General features: G+C 41.8%; 1 protein-coding gene across 3 annotated transcripts in view; it reads right to left on the bottom strand.

The window, feature by feature from the left end:
- Positions 1-14,361: 14,361 nt before the first annotated feature.
- LOC128687377 (uncharacterized) overlaps positions 14,362-20,053 on the bottom strand; it is a 32,030-nt gene continuing 26,338 nt past the window's right edge. For all 3 annotated transcript variants that reach the window (XM_053774821.2, XM_070092663.1, XM_070092664.1), the window contains 2 exons: positions 17,644-17,783; positions 14,362-17,013 (listed from right to left, as the gene is read on the bottom strand). In XM_053774821.2, the coding sequence (XP_053630796.2) occupies positions 16,843-17,013; positions 17,644-17,783 (311 nt within the window). In that variant the 3' untranslated portion in view covers positions 14,362-16,842. The remainder of the gene's footprint in view (positions 17,014-17,643; positions 17,784-20,053) is intronic.

The following is a 20,053-nucleotide window of genomic DNA, read 5'->3' as shown; positions in this document are numbered from 1 at the left end:
CGGACTGGGCCGCGGGGGCGTTGACCCCCGGAACTCTCTCCAGGTAAACTCCAGGTATTATACTGTCTGTCTCTGTATTCCTCAATAAGTGGACAATTAAGCACATAGTGTTCAAGACAGTGACCATATGCCTGATCACATAATTTACATTTAGTTTGATCATCATCTGTGTGTCTCCCAAACTGCCAGAAGTACTTGTAACCAAGCCTAAGTCTGGCCACTACAACATCAGTCAGTCTGTTCACATTGCAAGTTGCTCTTTAAACATATTTATCTACGTTCATGTTATCATAGTGGGTTATAGATCTACTCAGGCTTCTAACTGCATTACTATAACAATCATTTTCATTATTTACTTCTCTCCTAATATTATTCCTAATGCTAGACACAGATATACCAAAGTTATATTCTACATTCTTCTTCTGGGTACTCTTCTTGGCTAATATATCAACTAAGAAGATACCAGGAAACAGAACAATCAAACTAACAAAACCAGATAAACCCCTACTCCCGCCGACTGAAACAGCAAACAGACCCAATGATTTCTTCACCATAGGAAAAAACCTGGCAGAAAAAATCCCAAGCTCAAACACCCCACCTAATGACTACCTCACTGGCACCTTCCCGAACACACTATTCCTAGCTCCAACTAACCCAACAGAAGTCTCACTTATTATCAACACACTAAAGAACAAGGCAGGAGATTTAACTTGCCACCCTTTATATACAAAAAAGTTTCACAAGTGCTGTCACCAATCATTCCAACACTTTAACAAATCCATCGAATCCTCTACCTTTCCTACAGTTCTCAAAATAGCGAGGGTCACCCCGATACATAAAGGTGGAGATCATGCAGACTTGAATAACTATAGGCCAATATCCAACTTACCCATTCTCTCTAAAATCTTTGAAAAATTAATTCATAAGTGAATTTATTCCTACCTCATCTCCCACAACATACTCAACCCCTGTCAGTTTGGGTTCAGGCCTAATAAAAATACGAATGATGCTATTATACACATGCTTGAACAAATATACACTGCACTCGAGAAAAAAGAAGTCCCATTGGGGATCTTCATTGATTTACGTAAAGCTTTTGATACAGTTGACCATGATTTGTTGCACATAAAATTATCTCACTATGGTATAAGAGGGCACTCCCTCAACTACCTAAAGTCATACCTTAGTAACATAACCCAACATGTGTACGCAAATGGAGCAAACTCTTCCACGCAACCAATTACAGTTGGAGTCCCACAGGGAAGTGTCCTTGGCCCTCTTCTCTTTCTCAGTTACATAAACGACCTACCAAATGCATCGCAACTACTCAAACCCACAATATTTGCAGATGACATTACATACGTCTTCTCTCACCCAAGCCCAGTCATACTAGCCAATACTGTTAATACCGAATTACAGAAAATATCTACCTGGATGATGATTAACAAGCTTAGTCTCAATATTGACAAAAGCTACTACATTCAGTTTGGGAACAGAACTACAGATGTTCCTCTTAACATAATAATAAACGGATCACCTATCACGAATCTCACAGAGGGAAAATTCTTAGGAATCCACCTTGATAATAGACTCAAATTTCAAACACATGCACAACAAATCTCCTAGAAAATCTCCAAGACCGTAGGCATACTATCGAAGATACGGTACTATGTTCCACAATCAGCTCTCCTAGCCCTATATCACTCATTCATTTACCCGTATCTCACCTATGGAATCTGTGCATGGGGCTCAACAACAATAAATCATCTCAGACCACTAATTACCCAACAAAAGGCTGCAGTCAGAATGATAACAAATTCCCACTCCAGGCAGCATACTCCACCAATATTCAAAAGTCTAAACTTACTCTCTGTACAAAACATCCATACTTATTATTATGCCTACTACATACATAGGACAATAAACTCATATATAAACCCTCCACTCAAACTTCTCCTTACCAACCTCAACAGAACACATGACCATAACACAAGGCACAGATCACTCTTTGATGTTCCTCGTGTCCATCTCACACTATTCATTACCTTGAATACAAAAGAAACACTGTCTGTTTATCAGTTCAAGACTCTTCTTAAAAACCACTTACTCACCCACAACTAAATAAATATTGAATAACTGTATTTCATAAAAGTGAAACCTGTGACCTTATCAAACTATGTTTTTTTAATTACATTACCTAATAGAATAATCCATTCTCTTGAATGCACAGTAACTCATCTAATGACCATGTGACCTGTTTCTGCACTACAAATAGTATATTGATATAGTATATTGATCATTTTGTTATATTATACATTGTTATGCTACAAATTTGTACAGTTATAATGCCTCTTAATTGAAAGGCTCAAATTTCATTATTTAAAATACTCATTTGTACTTAGTGTTGTATTTTGTTTACTGTAATTTTTACCACTGAATATATCATTGCTTAGTTAATCTTAAGTTAATTTTAAGCTGGCACATAATGCTCTGCATACAAGGAGCTTTTGACATGTATACCCAACTATAATTCCTTGTGCAACTATGTATCATGTCCAAATAAAGTATTGTATTGTATTGTAAGGAGTAATCCAATGTGTGTGATGGGATCCATAGCAATTGTACATTAATTCCTTTGTCCCTGATTTTTGAGTATCTATACCTGGCTTCTCCAATGGACATGTTGTTGGAGTCATTATATGAGTCAAGAGCCTTCAATGATGACATAGAATCAGTAATGATGACAGAGTCAAACTCAGTGTCATAAGTTAGCTTTAGCGCCATTAGGATGGCAAACAATTCGGTTTGCAGTGTAGACGCCCAGTTATTAATTCTTATGCCTAGTTAATTCTTATGCCTAGTTAATTCTTATGCCTAGTTAATTCTTATGCCTATGTTAGACAGATCTTGAAACCTGATGTTTTCATCCAATCCCATCCCTGTTCTCATTGTTTTAGTTTTTTTCAACTCCCATATAATATTAGGCATATACTATCTCATATTTTGCTTTGTAATTAAAGTAACTGGTCAAGGACCCAAATGGAAATAAGTCACTTTTTTGGGGTTATCCTAGGTAATTTACACTATGATAATTGTACTTATGTGTATCTGTGCCTAATTATACTTACACTCACCCTGCTAAACTAGACAAATATATCTTCTTATTGTAATTTTTAATGAATTAACTTGGAACTTGCATCTATTAAGTTTCTACTAATATTGTGTACGAATCCCTTATAAAAATAAACATTACAAAAATTAATTTAACAAAATTGAGTAAATTTAAAATACAGTAAAGTCTTAGTTTTGCCCGAGATGCTATGGGCCTTTATTTTATTTTATGTCCTGTGCAGTAATACTGAAATTTAGATTAGTGTTTGCAATTTTGTATCAAACGTTTTAGCAAATTGTTGGTAGTCCTCAGCTCACACACTGAGGGTCCGGGAACGATCCCCGGCACGGGTGAAACGCCGGGCATGTTTCCCAGCACACGCTGCATCTGTTCACCTAGCAGTAAGTAGGTACCTGGGTGTTAGTGACCTTACACTTTGTGCCCCTGTTCACCCAGCAGAAAATAGGTACCTAGGTGTTAGTAACCTTACACTTGCTGCCCCTGTTGAGCTAGCAGTATGTACCTGGGTGGTAGCTGACTGTTGTGAGTGGCATCCTGGTGAACAAGATGAAGGTAATGAAGTGCTTTTTCCAAGTAACCTGAATCTGTTGGAGGTCTCACACAACAGGTATGATACCTGGAGTTTACCTGGAGCTGGGTATTGGCCAATATTAGTTGCCTGCCGATAGGGAGGCATTAAGATATATCACCAAGATAGTTCTTTGGTCATATGTACTTCACTTACGTTTTTCACAATGTAATTGAGTCCCTGTGTCGTATAGTTTATGCACAAGAAATTAGTTTAGTCACATAATTTTTAATAAACATAGTCTTAGTCTATAAATATGTTAAATATGCTAGGTTTACTGGCCTGAAATTCTTTTATTAATCAATATTCAAGAACTATAGGTCCCGAAGTGTGAGTTGGGGAGCTGAGACGGTGGGCATTGAAGGAAGGACATTATCAGTGACCTATTGTTCCTAAAATCCCACTTATTTACAAAATACATCTTTATAAGTAAGTGAATAATCGTTTTAGATGTGTTAGCAGTTCTTTCCTGGTTATGTGGGTGAAAGGTTAATTCAAGGTTGTACTTGCAAAATTCACCCACATAATTTCTCATACATATTTTGCTAAAATTCAAGGTAAAATAAATCATTCAAACCACATATAAGCTACACTGTAATATTTTTGTGACTTAATTCATCTGCATAAATAACTCATTAAGATTGTAACCAGATATAAACATGTGAATAGTTCATTACCACTGTAACTTGTTTAGCTATCAAAACTCTGGGGTCCAGCTCCTGGACCCATTAAGTACCTCTGCAATCTTTCAACTGTTATCCACAGATTGGGTAAGAGATGCGTAAGAAAGATGATTAGCATCATAAGACACCAACTTACGGAGGATAGAATCCAGTAGGAACGTAAATACTGTGAGTTTGTGTCACTGTTTACATTGTTGATGAAGAATGTTGTGAGTCATGAGAGACAACACATAAACTCATTTCAGCATTACAAGAGGATATAATACAAAAATAAAGGTAAAAGTAAAATCATTCCTGTGATAAACTTTATTAAAGAGTTGCGTGAGAACATATGCATGTACTTAGTAAGCTGTGCTACCTTCTGTACTGCAAGCAACCTTCATGGGTCTTGGTTGTGGTGAAGACACCCTCGTTCTAGGAATTACAGTAACACTCCCTTTCCTCAGATCAAACCTGATTGGGATTAGCGCTTTTGGAAGATTCTAAAGAAAAGTTGCAAAGGTTAGTGGAGGAGTTTGGGAGTGTGTGTAAAGGTGGAATGTTGAAAGTGAACATAGAAAAGATTGAGGTGATGAGGGTATCAAACGATTTAGATAAAGAAAAAAATGGATATCACATTGGAGAGAGGGAGTTTGGAAGAAGTGAATGTTTTCAGATATTTGGGAGTTGACTTGTCAGCTGATGGGTTTATGAAGGATGAGGTTAACCATAGAACTGATGAAGGAAAAAAGGTGAGTTGCAGATTGAGGTATCTGTGGAGAGGAAAAAACGTTATCCACGGAGGCAAAGAAGGGAATATATGAAAGTATAGTGGTACTAACACTCTTATATGGACGTGAAACATGGGTTGTAAATGCTGCAGCAAGAAGGAGGCTGGAGGCAGTGGAGCCCAACTCCACAAAGGGGGCAGTAAAGCAACAGCAAAGAACTACAGACCGATAGCACTAACATCCCATATCATAAAAATCTTTGAAAGGGTCCTAAGAAGCAAGATCACCACCCATCTAGAAACCCATCAGTTACACAACCCAGGGCAACATGGGTTTAGAACAGGTCGCTCCTGTCTGTCTCAACTATTGGATCACTACGACAAGGTCCTAGATGCACTAGAAGACAAAAAGCATGCAAATGTAATATATACAGACTTTGCAAACGCCTTCGACAAGTGTGACCCTGGCGTAATAGCGCACAAAATGCGTGCTAAAGGAATAACAGGAAAAGTCGGTCGATGGATCTATAATTTCCTTACTAACAGAACACAGAGAGTAGTCGCCAACAGAGTAAAGTCCGAGGCAGCTATGGTGAAAAGCTCTGTTCCACAAGGCACAGTACTCGCTCCCATCTTGTTCCTCATCCTCATATCCGACATAGACAAGGATGTCAGCCACAGCACCGTGTCTTCCTTTGCAGATGACACCCGAATCTGCATGACAGTGTCTTCCATTGCAGACATTGCAAGGCTCCAGGCGGACATCAACCAAATCTTTCAGTGGGCTGCAGAATTTTCAATTACTCAGATATGGTAAACACATGGAAATTAAATCTTCATCAGAGTACAAAACAAATTCTGGCCACAAAATAGAACGAAACACCAACGTCAAAGACCTGGGAGTGATCATGTCGGAGGATCTCACCTTCAAGGACCATAACATTGTATCAATCGCATCTGCTAGAAAAATGACAGGATGGATAATGAGAACCTTCAAAACTAGGGAGGCCAAGCCCATGATGACACTCTTCAGGTCACTTGTTCTATCTAGGCTGGAATATTGCTGCACACTAACAGCACCTTTCAAGGCAGGTGAAATTGCTGACCTAGAAAATGTACAGAGAACCTTCACGGCGCGCATAACGGAGATAAAACACCTCAATTACTGGGAGTGCTTGAGGTTCCTAAACCTGTATTCCCTGGAACGCAGGCAGGAGAGATACATGATTATATACACCTGGAAAATCCTAGAGGGACTAGTACCGAACTTGCACACGAAAATCACTCACTACGAAAGTAAAAGACTTGGCAGACGATGCAACATCCCCAAAATGAAAAGCAGGGATGTCACTAGCACGTTAAGAGACCATACAATAAGTGTCAGGGGCCCAAGACTGTTCAACTGCCTCCCAGCATACATAAGGGGGATTACCAACAGACCCCTGGCAGTCTTCAAGCTGGCACTGGACAAGCACCTAAAGTCGGTTCCTGGCCAGCCGGGCTGTGGCTCGTACGTTGGTTTGCGTGCAGCCAGCAGCAACAGCCTGGTTGATCAGGCTCTGATCCACCAGGAGGCCTGGTCACAGACCGGGCCGCGGGGGCGTTGACCCCCGGTACTCTCTCCAGGTAAACTCTCCAGGTCTAAAGGTAATGTGTGGTGTAAATATTTTACAGAGAGTTCGTAGTGGAAATTAGGAGGTGTGAAGTTACTAAAAGTATTAGTCAGAGGGCTGAAGAGGGGTTGTTGAGGTGGTTTAGTCATATAGAGAAGATGGAACAAAGTAGAAGGACTAGCAGAGCGTATAAATCTGTAGTGGAAGGACGGCGGGGTAGGTGTCGTCCTAGGAATGGTTTGAGGGAGGGGGTAAAGGAGGTTTTGTGGGTGAGGGGCTTTGACTTCCAGCTAGCGTGCGTGAGCGTGTTATGAGTAAATGGAGACGAATGGTTTTTTGGAACCTGATGAGCAGGGTGATATTTTGTGAAGGGATTCAGTAAAACCGGTTAGCCGGACTTGAGTCCTGGAGGCGGAAAGCACAATGCCTGCACTTTAAAGGAGGGGTTTGGGATAATGGCAGTTTGGAGTCACATCTAAACTGTTGTATCTGAGCGCCTCTGTAAAGATAGTGATTATTTATGAATGATGGTGAAAGTGTTGAACGATGAAAGTTTTTTTCTTTCTTTCTTTTTGGGTCACCCTGCCTCGGTGGGAAACGGCGGAAGTGGTATATATGTCGTGCCGAATAGGCAGAACTTGCGATCTTGGCTTAAATAGCAACGCTCATCTTGCCATATAGGACAAGCGAAAATTTGTGTATGCAATAATTTCTCCAAAATCATTCTGAACCTAACGAAAAAAATATATTTCACTGTGTTTGTTTAGTATTAAATTATTATAAACAAATCTAAAATATATTTAGTTGGGTTAGGCTAAAATAAATTGTTCTTGCTATAATAAGGTTAGGTAACTTTTCTAAGATTCTTTTGGAGCAAAATTAAATTTTTTTGCATTAACATTAATGAAAAAAATATATCTTTAAACGTATAAGAGAAAATTTTAGAAAGGTCTTAATTTCAAATGAGTTCTTGCTAATTGACCAGTTTTGCATATTCGGCATGACATATCTCTCTCTCTCTCTCTCTCTCTCTCTCTCTCTCTCTATATATATATATATATATATATATATATATATATATATATATATATATATATATATATATATATATATATATATATATATATATATATATTCAACAAGTCGGCCGTCTCCCACCGAGGCAGGGTGACTCCCCCTAAAAAAGAAAATCCCCAAAAGGAAAATACTTTCATCATCATCATTCAATACTATCACCTCACTCACACATAATCACTGTCTTTGCAGAGGTGCTCAGATACAACAGTTTAGAAGCATATATAAAGATATATAACATATCCCTCCAAACTGCCAATATACCAAACCCTTCCTTAAAGTGCAGGCATTGTACTTCCCATTTCCAGTACTCAATCCGACTATATAAAAATAACAGGTTTCTCTGAATCCCTTCACTAAATATTTCCCTGCTCACACTCCAACAGCTCGTCAGGTCCCAAAAACCATACGTCTCTATTCACTCTAACACGCTCACACATGCTTGCTGGAAGTCCAAGTCCCTCGCCCACAAAGCCTCCTTTACCCCCCTCCCTCCAACCTTCTCGAGAACGACCCCTACCCCGCCTTCCTTTCCCTACAGATACGCTCTCCAAATCATTCTACTTTGATCCATTATATATATATATATATATATATATATATATATATATATATATATATATATATATATATATATATATATATATATATATATATATATTTTTTTTTTATTATTATCACACTGGCCGATTCCCACCAAGGCAGGGTGGCCCGAAAAAGAAAAGTTACCTAACCTTATTATAGCAAGAACAATTTATTTTAGCCTAACCCAACTAAATATATTTTAGATTTGTTTATAATAATATATATATATATATATATATATATATATATATATATATATATATATATATATATATATATATATATATATATATATATATTTAAATATATATATATATATATATATATATATATATATATATATATATATATATATATATATATATATATATATATATATATTGGTCACACTTCACAGACACGCACAGGCATATATATATACATACATCTAGGTTTTCTCCCTTTTTCTAAATAGCTCTTGTTCTTCCTTATTTCTTCTATTGTCCATGGGGAAGTGGAAAAGAATCTTTCCTCCGTAAGCCTTGCGTGTCGTATGAGGCGACTAAAGTGCCGGGAGCAATGGGCTAGTAACCCCTTCCCCTGTAGACATTTACTAAAAAAGAGAAGAAGAAAATTTTTTATAAAACTGGGATGCTTGAATGTGCGTGGATGTAGTGCAGATGACAAGAAACAGATGATTGCTGATGTTATGAATGAAAAGAAGTTGGATGTCCTGGCCCTAAGCGAAACAAAGCTGAAGGGGGTAGGAGAGTTTCAGTGGGGGGAAATAAATGGGATTAAATCTGGAGTATCTGAGAGAGTTAGAGCAAAGGAAGGGGTAGCAGTAATGTTGAAGGATCAGTTATGGAAGGAGAAAAGAGAATATGAATGTGTAAATTCAAGAATTATGTGGATTAAAGTAAAGGTTGGATGCGAAAAGTGGGTCATAATAAGCGTGTATGCACCTGGAGAAGAGAGGAATGTAGAGGAGAGAGAGAGAGATTTTGGGAGATGTTAAGTGAATGTATAGGAGCCTTTGAACCAAGTGAGAGAGTCATTGTGGTAGGGGATCTGAATGCTAAAGTAGGAGAAACTTTTAGAGAGGGTGTGGTAGGTAAGTTTGGGGTGCCAGGTGTAAATGATAATGGAAGCCCTTTGATTGAACTTTGTATAGAAAGGGGTTTAGTTATAGGTAATACATATTTTAAGAAAAAGAGGATAAATAAGTATACAAGATATGATGTAGGGCGAAATGACAGTAGTTTGTTGGATTATGTATTGGTAGATAAAAGACTGTTGAGTAGACTTCAGGATGTACATGTTTATAGAGGGGCCACAGATATATCAGATCACTTTCTAGTTGTAGCTACACTGAGAGTAAAAGGTAGATGGGATACAAGGAGAATAGAAGCATCAGGGAAGAGAGAGGTGAAGGTTTATAAACTAAAAGAGGAGGCAGTTAGGGTAAGATATAAACAGCTATTGGAGGATAGATGGGCTAATGAGAGCATAGGAAATGGGATCGAAGAGGTATGGGGTAGGTTTAAAAATGTAGTGTTAGAGTGTTCAGCAGAAGTTTGTGGTTACAGGAAAGTGGGTGTGGGAGGGAAGAGGAGCGATTGGTGGAATGATGATGTAAAGAGAGTAGTAAGGGAGAAAAAGATAGCATATGAGAAGTTTTTACAAAGTAGAAGTGATGCAAGGAGGGAAGAGTATATGGAGAAAAAGAGAGAGGTTAAGGGAGTGGTGAAGCAATGTAAAAAGAGAGCAAATGAGAGAGTGGGTGAAATGTTATCAACAAATTTTGTTGAAAATAAGAAAAAGTTTTGGAGTGAGATTAACAAGTTAAGGAAGCCTAGAGAACAAATGGATTTGTCAGTTAAAAATAGGAGAGGAGAGTTATTAAATGGAGAGTTAGAGGTATTGGGAAGATGGAGGGAATATTTTGAGGAATTGTTAAATGTCGATGAAGATAGGGAAGCTGTGATTTCGTGTATAGGGCAAGGAGGAATAACATCTTGTAGGAGTGAGGAAGAGCCAGTTGTGAGTGTGGGGGAAGTTCGTGAGGCAGTAGGTAAAATGAAAGGGGGTAAGGCAGATGGGATTGATGGGATAAAGATAGAAATGTTAAAAGCAGGTGGGGATATAGTTTTGGAGTGGTTGGTGCAATTATTTAATAAATGTATGGAAGAGGGTAAGGTACCTAGGGATTGGCAGAGAGCATGCATAGTTCCTTTGTATAAAGGCAAAGGGGACAAAAGAGAGTGCAAAAATTATAGGGGGATAAGTCTGTTGAGAATACCTGGTAAAGTGTATGGTAGAGTTATTATTGAAAGAATTAAGAGTAAGACTGAGAATAGGATACCAGATGAACAAGGAGGCTTTAGGAAAGGTAGGGGGTGTGTGGACCAGGTGTTTACAGTGAAACATATAAGTGAACAGTATTTAGATAAGGCTAAAGAGGTCTTTGTGGCCTTTATGGATTTGGAAAAGGCGTATGACAGGGTGGATAGGGGGCCAATGTGGCAGATGTTGCAGGTGTATGGTGTAGGAGGTAGTTTACTGAAAGCAGTGAAGAGTTTTTATGAGGATAGTGAGGCTCAAGTTAGAGTATGTAGGAAAGATGGAAATTATTTCCCAGTAAAAGTAGGCCTTAGACAAGGATGTGTGATGTCACCGTGGTTGTTTAATATATTTATAGATGGGGTTGTAATAGAAGTAAATGCGAGGGTCTTGGCAAGAGGTGTGGAGTTAAAAGATAAAGAATCACACATAAAGTGGGAGTTGTCACAGTTGCTCTTTGCTGATGACACTGTGCTCTTGGGAGATTCTGAAGAGAAGTTGCAGAGATTGGTGGATGAATTTGGTAGGGTGTGCAAAAGAAGAAAATTAAAAGTGAATACAGGAAAGAGTAAGGTTATGAGGATAACAAAAAGATTAGGTGATGAAAGATTGGATATCAGATTGGAGGGAGAGAGTATGGAGGAGGTGAATGTATTCAGATATTTGGGAGTGGACGTGTCAGCAGATGGGTTAATGAAAGATGAGGTGAATCATAGAATTAATGAGGGGAAAAGGGTGAGCGGTGCACTTAGGAGTCTGTGGAGACAAAGAACTTTGTCCTTGGAGGCAAAGAGGGGAATGTATGAGAGTATAGTTTTACCAACGCTCTTATATGGGTGTGAAGCATGGGTGATGAATGTTGCAGCGAGGAGAAGGCTGGAGGCAGTGGAGATGTCATGTCTGAGGGCAATGTGTGGTGTGAATATAATGCAGAGAATTCGTAGTTTGGAAGTGGGGAGGAGGTGCGGGATTACTAAAACTGTTGTCCAGAGGGCTGAAGAAGGGTTGTTGAGGTGGTTCGGACATGTAGAGAGAATGGAGCGAAACAGAGTGACTTCAAGAGTGTATCAGTCTGTAGTGGAAGGAAGGCGGGGTAGGGGTCGGCCTAGGAAAGGTTGGAGGGAGGGGGTAAAGGAGGTTTTGTGTGCGAGGGGCTTGGACTTCCAGCAGGCATGCGTGAGCGTGTTTGATAGGAGTGAATGGAGACAAATGGTTTTTAATACTTGACGTGCTGTTGAAGTGTGAGCAGAGTAACATTTATGAAGGGGTTCAGGGAAACCGGCAGGCCGGACTTGAGTCCTGGAGATGGGAAGTACAGTGCCTGCACTCTGAAGGAGGGGTGTTAATGTTGCAGTTTAAACACTGTAGTGTAAAGCACCCTTCTGGCAAGACAGTGATGAGTGGAACAGTCTACCTAGTTGGGTTATTGAGGCTGGGACTTTGGGTAGTTTCAAATCTAGGTTGGATAAGTACATGAGTGGGAGGGGTTGGATTTGAGTGGGACTTTCACATCAGAGCTTATTTCTTGGGTGGCATTGAAAATTGGGTTGGGCAAATGTTTTGTTAGTGGGATGAATTGTAAAGGACCTGCCTAGTATGGGCCAGCAGGCCTCCTGCAGTGTTCCTCCTTTCTTATGTTCTTATGTTGTTCTTATGAGTGAATGATGGTGAAAGTTTTTCTTTTTCGGGCCACCTTGCCTTGGTGGGAATCGGCCAGTGATAAATATATATATATATATATATATATATATATATATATATATATATATATATATATATATATATATATATATATATATATATATATATATATATATATATATATATATATATATATATATATATATGCATATATAAAAAATATAGGGAGGTACCACCTCCAGAACTGTCCTAGGGACTCTCATCCTCAGAGAAAAGAATAAACTTGCTTCAGGGAAAACTCAAGGTTCTCCCTGAAGCTGTCTGAGAATTTTCTCCTACCACCCCCTATATTTCAAGTATGTTTTATTTAAAGACAAAATACATTGGCCAAACATTCACAAAAATACAACAGAAAGTAAAACAACATAGATAACTCAGAGCTACATCTCGAATACTTCATCCAGCTCCCCTGCGGTGGGCTGCGTGCCCAGAATGCTGCAGGCATTTCCTCTCTGGATCGCAACACTGAGTCTCTGAAAGAGGAAGCTGGTCGCCCTGTGGTCCTTGGTTTCTATGATGAGCTTTTCACCCAGCTCTTTGAGGAACTTTAGAGCACACTTGCCCCATGCTCAAAGGGTCTCCGACCCTATTGGAATGAAGTTATAGCAAGGGGGAAGGTCTTCATATTTTCGGATCTTCTGGGTCTCCCTGTGGCTGGCAGCTCCACCCCCTTCCACTACGGAGTATGGCAAGTAGGTGTCTGCCAATGTGGCAGCACAGGTGTAGTCCCAGGCAATCTGCTTTCCATCCTTCCAGGGTAGCATAGTGGCTCCATCAAGACGCTTTTGACTTCCATCAGACCTCTGTACTTGGGGTTCCCGTTGAGCTGGGCAACGGGCTGTGGCGAGGCTTCTCTTTATTATGTCATTGATCTCCTCATGTCTGGCATACTTCCCTTCTGCTGTGTGGCACTCGAGACCATGAAGTCCGAATTGATCAGCTGTCGCCCTGCCGCAAATACACCTATGTTCGGTGAGGATGGGGGCGGCTAGGCGAAGAGCAACACCAATCCGAATGGCCTGTGGGTCGGTACGGGTGCCCAGGGAGGAATTGGGAACAGCTAACAGGAAATCTCCTGAGTGTGGTGCCTTCACTGCCAGGAGACGAGCTTTGCTCTTTCCTGAAACATTGGAGAGCATTGTGTTGGCGATTTTTTCCATGATCGGTTTGTCCCAGTGGGACTGTTTGTGCTGTTTGGGAGGAGCTGGTCTACTGGAGGAGTCTGTAAGGGTGTCCCACCGAATCGCTGCTTCAGTAAACCTGGGGTCTTGAGCTCCTATCAAGTCTCTCAAGCGTTCGGGCACTATCTTCTTGACTAATGCACTGGAAGGCAAACACGAAGACAGAAAAGCAGGTAAAGCAACATGCGTTGCTTTACGCACCCCTATACCTCCCAGTCGCACTGGGAGGGTTGCCTGATCCCATTGCTCATCCTCTAGTGACAGGTTCAGTGCCTTCTTAAAAGTTGATCTCAGGTGTGCGTCATACTCATCGAGTGTTGGGTTGTCAAAAGAGGGTGCACACCTCAAGAAGTCTTGGCATAGTAAGACACCTTGTGAGGAGATATAAAGCATCATGGGCATCAAGATCGCTTATTCTCTCCTCCATTCTCATCAGGTCATTCAATTTGTCCCTGAGGACAGTATCGATGGCCTGGTGACCCAGCGGTGCCCCCAAGAGGGTACTGTTGGACGGAGTTGTAGTTGAGATTTCTGGGAGGATTCTTCGCACAGCATTGATTATTTCCTGGTTCGCTGTGATGATTTCACACTTGGAGGGATTGAGGATGAGTCCCAAGTCTTCTCCCTGTGTTTTCACCAGTTGTAGGTCCCCCACGAGGGACTCTTCAGTACCTGCCAGAGTGCCGTCATCCAGGTACATATATATATATATATATATATATATATATATATATATATATATATATATATATATATATATATGTAGGTATGTACGTATGTATTGCATGAAATGCAAAAAAGAGAAACGTAAATTAAAACGGAACACTTAATTAAGCATAGATTTCTTGTAACTACGGATAGGTGATCGCGCATAAAATACACATCTACACAAATATATACAATTAAATCTTCATCAGAGTACAAAACAAATTCTGGCCACAAAATAGAGCGAAACACCAACGTCAAAGACCTGGGAGTGATCATGTCGGAGGATCTCACCTTCAAGGACCACAACATTGTATCAATCGCATCTGCTAGAAAAATGACAGGATGAAAAATGAGAACCTTCAAAACTAGGGAGGCCAAGCCCATGATGACACTCTTCAGGTCACTTGTTCTATCTAGGCTGGAATATTGCTGCACACTAACAGCACCTTTCAAGGCAGGTGAAATTGCCGACCTAGAAAATGTACAGAGAACTTTCACGGCGCGCATAACGGAGATAAAACACCTCAATTACTGGGAGCGCTTGAGGTTCCTAAACCTGTATTCCCTGGAACGCAGGAGGGAGAGATACATGATTATATACACCTGGAAAATCCTAGAGGGACTAGTACCGAACTTGCACACGAAAATCACTCACTACGAAAGCAAAAGACTTGGCAGACGATGCACCATCCCCCCAATGAAAAGCAGGGGTGTCACTAGCACGTTAAGAGACCATACAATAAGTGTCAGGGGCCCGAGACTGTTCAACTGCCTCCCAGCACACATAAGGGGGATTACCAACAGACCCCTGGCAGTCTTCAAGCTGGCACTGGACAAGCACCTAAAGTCAGTTCCTGATCAGCCAGGCTGTGGCTCGTACGTTGGTTTGCGTGCAGCCAGCAGCAACAGCCTGGTTGATCAGGCTCTGATCCACCAGGAGGCCTAGTCACAGACCGGGCCGCGGGGGCGTTGACCCCGGAACTCTCTCCAGGTAAACTCCAGGTAATAGCGCATACACATGAGCACTATAACAAAATGCTAGTAAAGACAGGAGGTAAGAATCGACACTCGCAGACACAAACAAGTGAGTACATACATTCAGAGAAGCTTATTTACAAGGATAAAAAACATATGGAGATATGTCTAGCCATGGAGCTCAGTGTGTGAGCTGAGCGGGAGCGGGCTACCAGCCGGTCATCAAAGAGGGCTGGGACATGCCTACCCTGGATCTAGGCAATCATAATGATACTCTACCTACCCGAGTTCTAAGCACTTTCTTATGTTGTAATGAAGGTGTTACTGTTGATCAGGCGCTGATCCACCATGAAGCCTGGTCACAGACCGGGCAGCGGGGGCGTTGACCCCCGAAACCCTCCAGGTATTTCCACGTATATGAAAAAAGGGACGTTTAATTTGAGTTCGATTCCTCTGATGCATTTTATTATGAAAAAAAAAATCACCTTCATTACAATATAAGAAAGTGCTTAGAACTCGGGTAGGTAGAGTATCATTATGATCCTGTTTCCTGACGAACCTTACCTAACCTAGTATCATTATGATTGCCTTGACCCCGGGTAGGCATGTCCCAGCCCTCTTTGATAGCGCGCTCAGCTCACACATCGAGGGCCGCGGCCCGATCCTCGGTACGAGTGGAAACACTGGGCGTGTTTCCTTAGGACACCTGCTGTCCAAGCTCACCTAGCAGTAAGCAGGTACCCGGGTGTTAATCGACTGGTGTGGGTCGCATCCTGGGGACAAAATTAACCCAAGTTGCCCGAAATGCTCTGCATAAACAAGGGCTTTCTATATAATATGTATGTTATTGATGTCAGTTAAGTCTGTATAAGTTGCATCATGTACTTGTAGAAATATATTATTATTATTATTATTATTATTATTATTATTATTATTATTATTATTATTATTATTATTATTATTATTATTATTATTATTATTATTATTATTAAGACACGAAATAATACAACCTTTCGCTCAGTAATGAGCTTAACCAAGTAATTCAGAGAGCAAAAGTAGCCTAAAACGCAGAATTGCCCTGTATTACGTTACTTTATACCTAGGTTCTCCTAATTGTTTGCAGGAAACCAGGTATACTCCAGGTTCACCTCCACAATTGTACGTATTATTAGGGACAAGCGTTCCACAGGTGTAAAGACAGGTGTTTACACAGGTGTTCCACGGGTGTGAGAAGATAAGATCTCGATGTCTGGCAGATATGTTAATTCAGCAGACGTAGTAATGCTGTTGAACACAACGAGAGAACTTGCGAGTAGCAATGATGTAGCAGTAGCACCAGACAGAGTAGCAGTAGCACCAGACATAGCAGTAGCATCAAAGTTGCAGTAGCACCAGACATAGTAGCAGTAGCACCAGACATAGTAACAGTAGCACCAGACATTATAGCAGTTATGTAGCAGTAGCACCGGACATGGTAGCAGTTAAGTAGCAGTATCACCAGATATGGTAGCAGGTACGTAGCTGTAGCACCATACATGGTAGCAGTTATGATGCAGTACCACCAGACATGGCAGCAGTTATGGTGCAGTATCAGCAGTCCTCATGGTAGATATTGGCGGTGATCCACTCATGGTACTTGGTAAGCCTGGTGAAGATGCCGGGTGAGTCCTTGTGGGCACACCGGTACCCAAAACTCACCAGCCCCGCCAGAACCCACTTCCCTCCTGGTGCCTGCACCACCAGCGGTCCGCCGCTGTCTCCCTGAGGAAGAAGATTGATAAATGAGACACGTGCAGTTCCTGAGTATCTTAATTGATAAAGTTCGCTGTGCCGGCTTTATCACTGGGCCACGGTGCCCCGTGGCCTGGTGGCAAAAGCTCTCACTTCACACGGTGAGGGGTCCAGGTTTGATTCCCGGCGAAGGGGTGGAAACATCGGACGTGTTTTCTTACACCGGTTGTCCATGTTCATCCATCAGTAAAATGGGTACCTGGGTGTTAGTGGACTGGTGTGGGTCGCATCCTGGGACAAAACTGACCTAATTTGCCCGAAATGCTCAGCATAACAAGGGGCTTTCTATATAGTAGTATGTCATTGATTTCAGGTAGGCCTGTGTACCTTGTACATTTACTTGTAGTAAATAAAGATATTATTATTATTATTATTATTATTATTATTATTATTATTATTATTATTATTATTGTCGTCGGAATCGTTCACTCTCGCCCAGAATGCGAACCAGGAGTCAACTAAGCTGTCTTATATATCCTTCCCCATATTTCATGCATGCTGCCTGCTAATGAAGGTACTATATATGGTCCCTAACTTAACTACATGTCTGACTATAAGAACATTAAATAAAAGCAAGTTTTATAGCGTTAAGAAGAGCACCTGGCAGGCGTCCTTGTTCTCCGTGTATGTACACATCATTGTGTCGAAGATTTCATAGAACCCTCCGTACAACTTGTCACAAGCTGTGTTGCTTATTATGGAGAGTGCTACCTTCTGTAGCACCTGCGACCGTTCTCCCTCTGTGGAAGGTGCTTATGTTAGTGGTGATAGTGGTGATGGTAGTGGTGGTGGTGGTGGTAGTGGTGATGGTGGTGGTAGTGGTGGTGGTGGTGGTAGTGGTGATGGTGGTGGTAGTGGTGATGGTGGTGGTAGTGGTGATGGTGGTGGTAGTGGTGATAGTGGTGGTAGTGGTGATAGTGGTGGTAGTGGTGATGGTGGTGGTAGTGGTGATGGTGGTGGTAGTGGTGGTGGTGGTGGTAGTGGTGATGGTGGTGGTAGTGGTGATGGTGGTGGTAGTGGTGATAGTGGTGGTAGTGGTGATAGTGGTGGTAGTGGTGATGGTGGTGGTAGTGGTGATGGTGGTGGTAGTGGTGGTGGTGGTGGTAGTGGTGATGGTGGTGGTAGTGGTGATGGTGGTGGTAGTGGTGATGGTGGTGGTAGTGGTGATAGTGGTGGTGGTGGTAGTGGTGATGGTGGTAGTAGTGGTGATGGTGGTGGTAGTGGTGATGGTGGTGGTGGTGGTGATGGTGGTGGTAGTGGTGATGGTGGTAGTAGTGGTGGTGGTAGTGGTGATGGTGGTGGTAGTGGTGATGGTGGTGGTAGTGGTGATAGTGGTGATGGTAGTGGTGATGGTGGTGGTAGTGGTGATGGTGGTGGTAGTGGTGATAGTGGTGATGGTAGTGGTGATGGTGGTGGTAGTGGTGATGGTGGTGGTAGTGGTGACAGTGGTGATAGTGGCAGTGGTGATAGTGGTAGTGGTGATAGTGGTAGTGGTGATAGTGGTGATGGTAGTGGTGATGGTGGTGGTAGTGGTGATGGTGGTGGTAGTGGTGATGGTGGTGGTAGTGGTGATGGTGGTGGTAGTGGTGATGGTGGTGGTAGTGGTGATAGTGGTGGTGGTGGTAGTGGTGATGGTGGTAGTAGTGGTGATGGTGGTGGTAGTGGTGATGGTGGTGGTAGTGGTGATGGTAGTGGTGATGGTAGTGGTGATGGTGGTGGTAGTGGTGATAGTGGTGATAGTGGCAGTGGTGATAGTGGTAGTGGTGATAGTGGTAGTGGTGATAGTGGTGATGGTAGTGGTGATGGTGGTGGTAGTGGTGATGGTGGTGGTAGTGGTGATAGTGGTGGTAGTGGTGATAGTGGCAGTGGTGATAGTGGTAGTGGTGATAGTGGTAGTGGTGATGGTGGTAGTGGTGATGGTGGTGGTAGTGGTGATGGTGGTGGTAGTGGTGGTAGTGGTGGTAGTGGTGGTAGTGGTGATGGTAGTGGTGATGGTGGTGGTAGTGGTGGTAGTGGTGATAGTGGCAGTGGTGATAGTGGTAGTGGTGATAGTGGTGATGGTAGTGGTGATGGTGGTGGTAGTGGTGGTAGTGGTGATAGTGGCAATGGTGATAGTGGTAGTGGTGATAGTGGTAGTGGTGATGGTGGTGGTAGTGGTGATGGTGGTGGTAGTGGTGGTAGTGGTGATAGTGGCAGTGGTGATAGTGGTAGTGGTGATAGTGGTAGTGGTGATGGTGGTAGTGGTGATGGTGGTGGTAGTGGTGATGGTGGTGGTAGTGGTGGTAGTGGTGATAGTGGTAGTGGTGATAGTGGTAGTGGTGATAGTGGTGGTGGTGATAGTGGTAGTGGTGATAGTGGTAGTGGTGATGGTGGTGGTAGTGGTGATGGTGGTGGTAGTGGTGGTAGTGGTAGTGGTGATAGTGGTAGTGGTGATAGTGGTAGTGGTGATAGTGGTAGTGGTGATATTGGTGGTGGTGATAGTGGTAGTGGTGATAGTGGTAGTGGTGATGGTGGTGGTAGTGGTGATAGTGGTAGTGGTGATAGTGGTAGTGGTGATAGTGGTAGTGGTGATATTGGTGGTGGTGATAGTGGTAGTGGTGATAGTGGTAGTGGTGATGGTGGTAGTGGTGATATTGGTGGTGGTGATAGTGGTAGTGGTGATAGTGGTGGTGGTGATAGTGGTAGTGGTGATAGTGGTAGTGGTGATAGTGGTAGTGGTGATAGTGGTGGTGGTGATGGTGGTAGTGGTGATATTGGTGGTGGTGATAGTGGTAGTGGTGATAGTGGTAGTGGTGATAGTGGTAGTGGTGATAGTGGTAGTGGTGATAGTGGTGGTGGTGATAGTGGTAGTGGTGATAGTGGTGATGGTGGTGGTAGGGATGATAGTAAAGCATAATAATTATAAAAACATTCACCTCCGGATACCTTAGACTGTATATCATCAACATAGCATAACTAGATATACTATATAATGTATATCATACATATAATGTAATATAGTATATAATAT

Source organism: Cherax quadricarinatus, chromosome 40 (assembly GCF_038502225.1).
Source record: "Cherax quadricarinatus isolate ZL_2023a chromosome 40, ASM3850222v1, whole genome shotgun sequence".
NCBI lineage: Eukaryota > Metazoa > Arthropoda > Malacostraca > Decapoda > Parastacidae > Cherax > Cherax quadricarinatus.
This window is presented reverse-complemented; position numbering and strand designations above follow the sequence as displayed.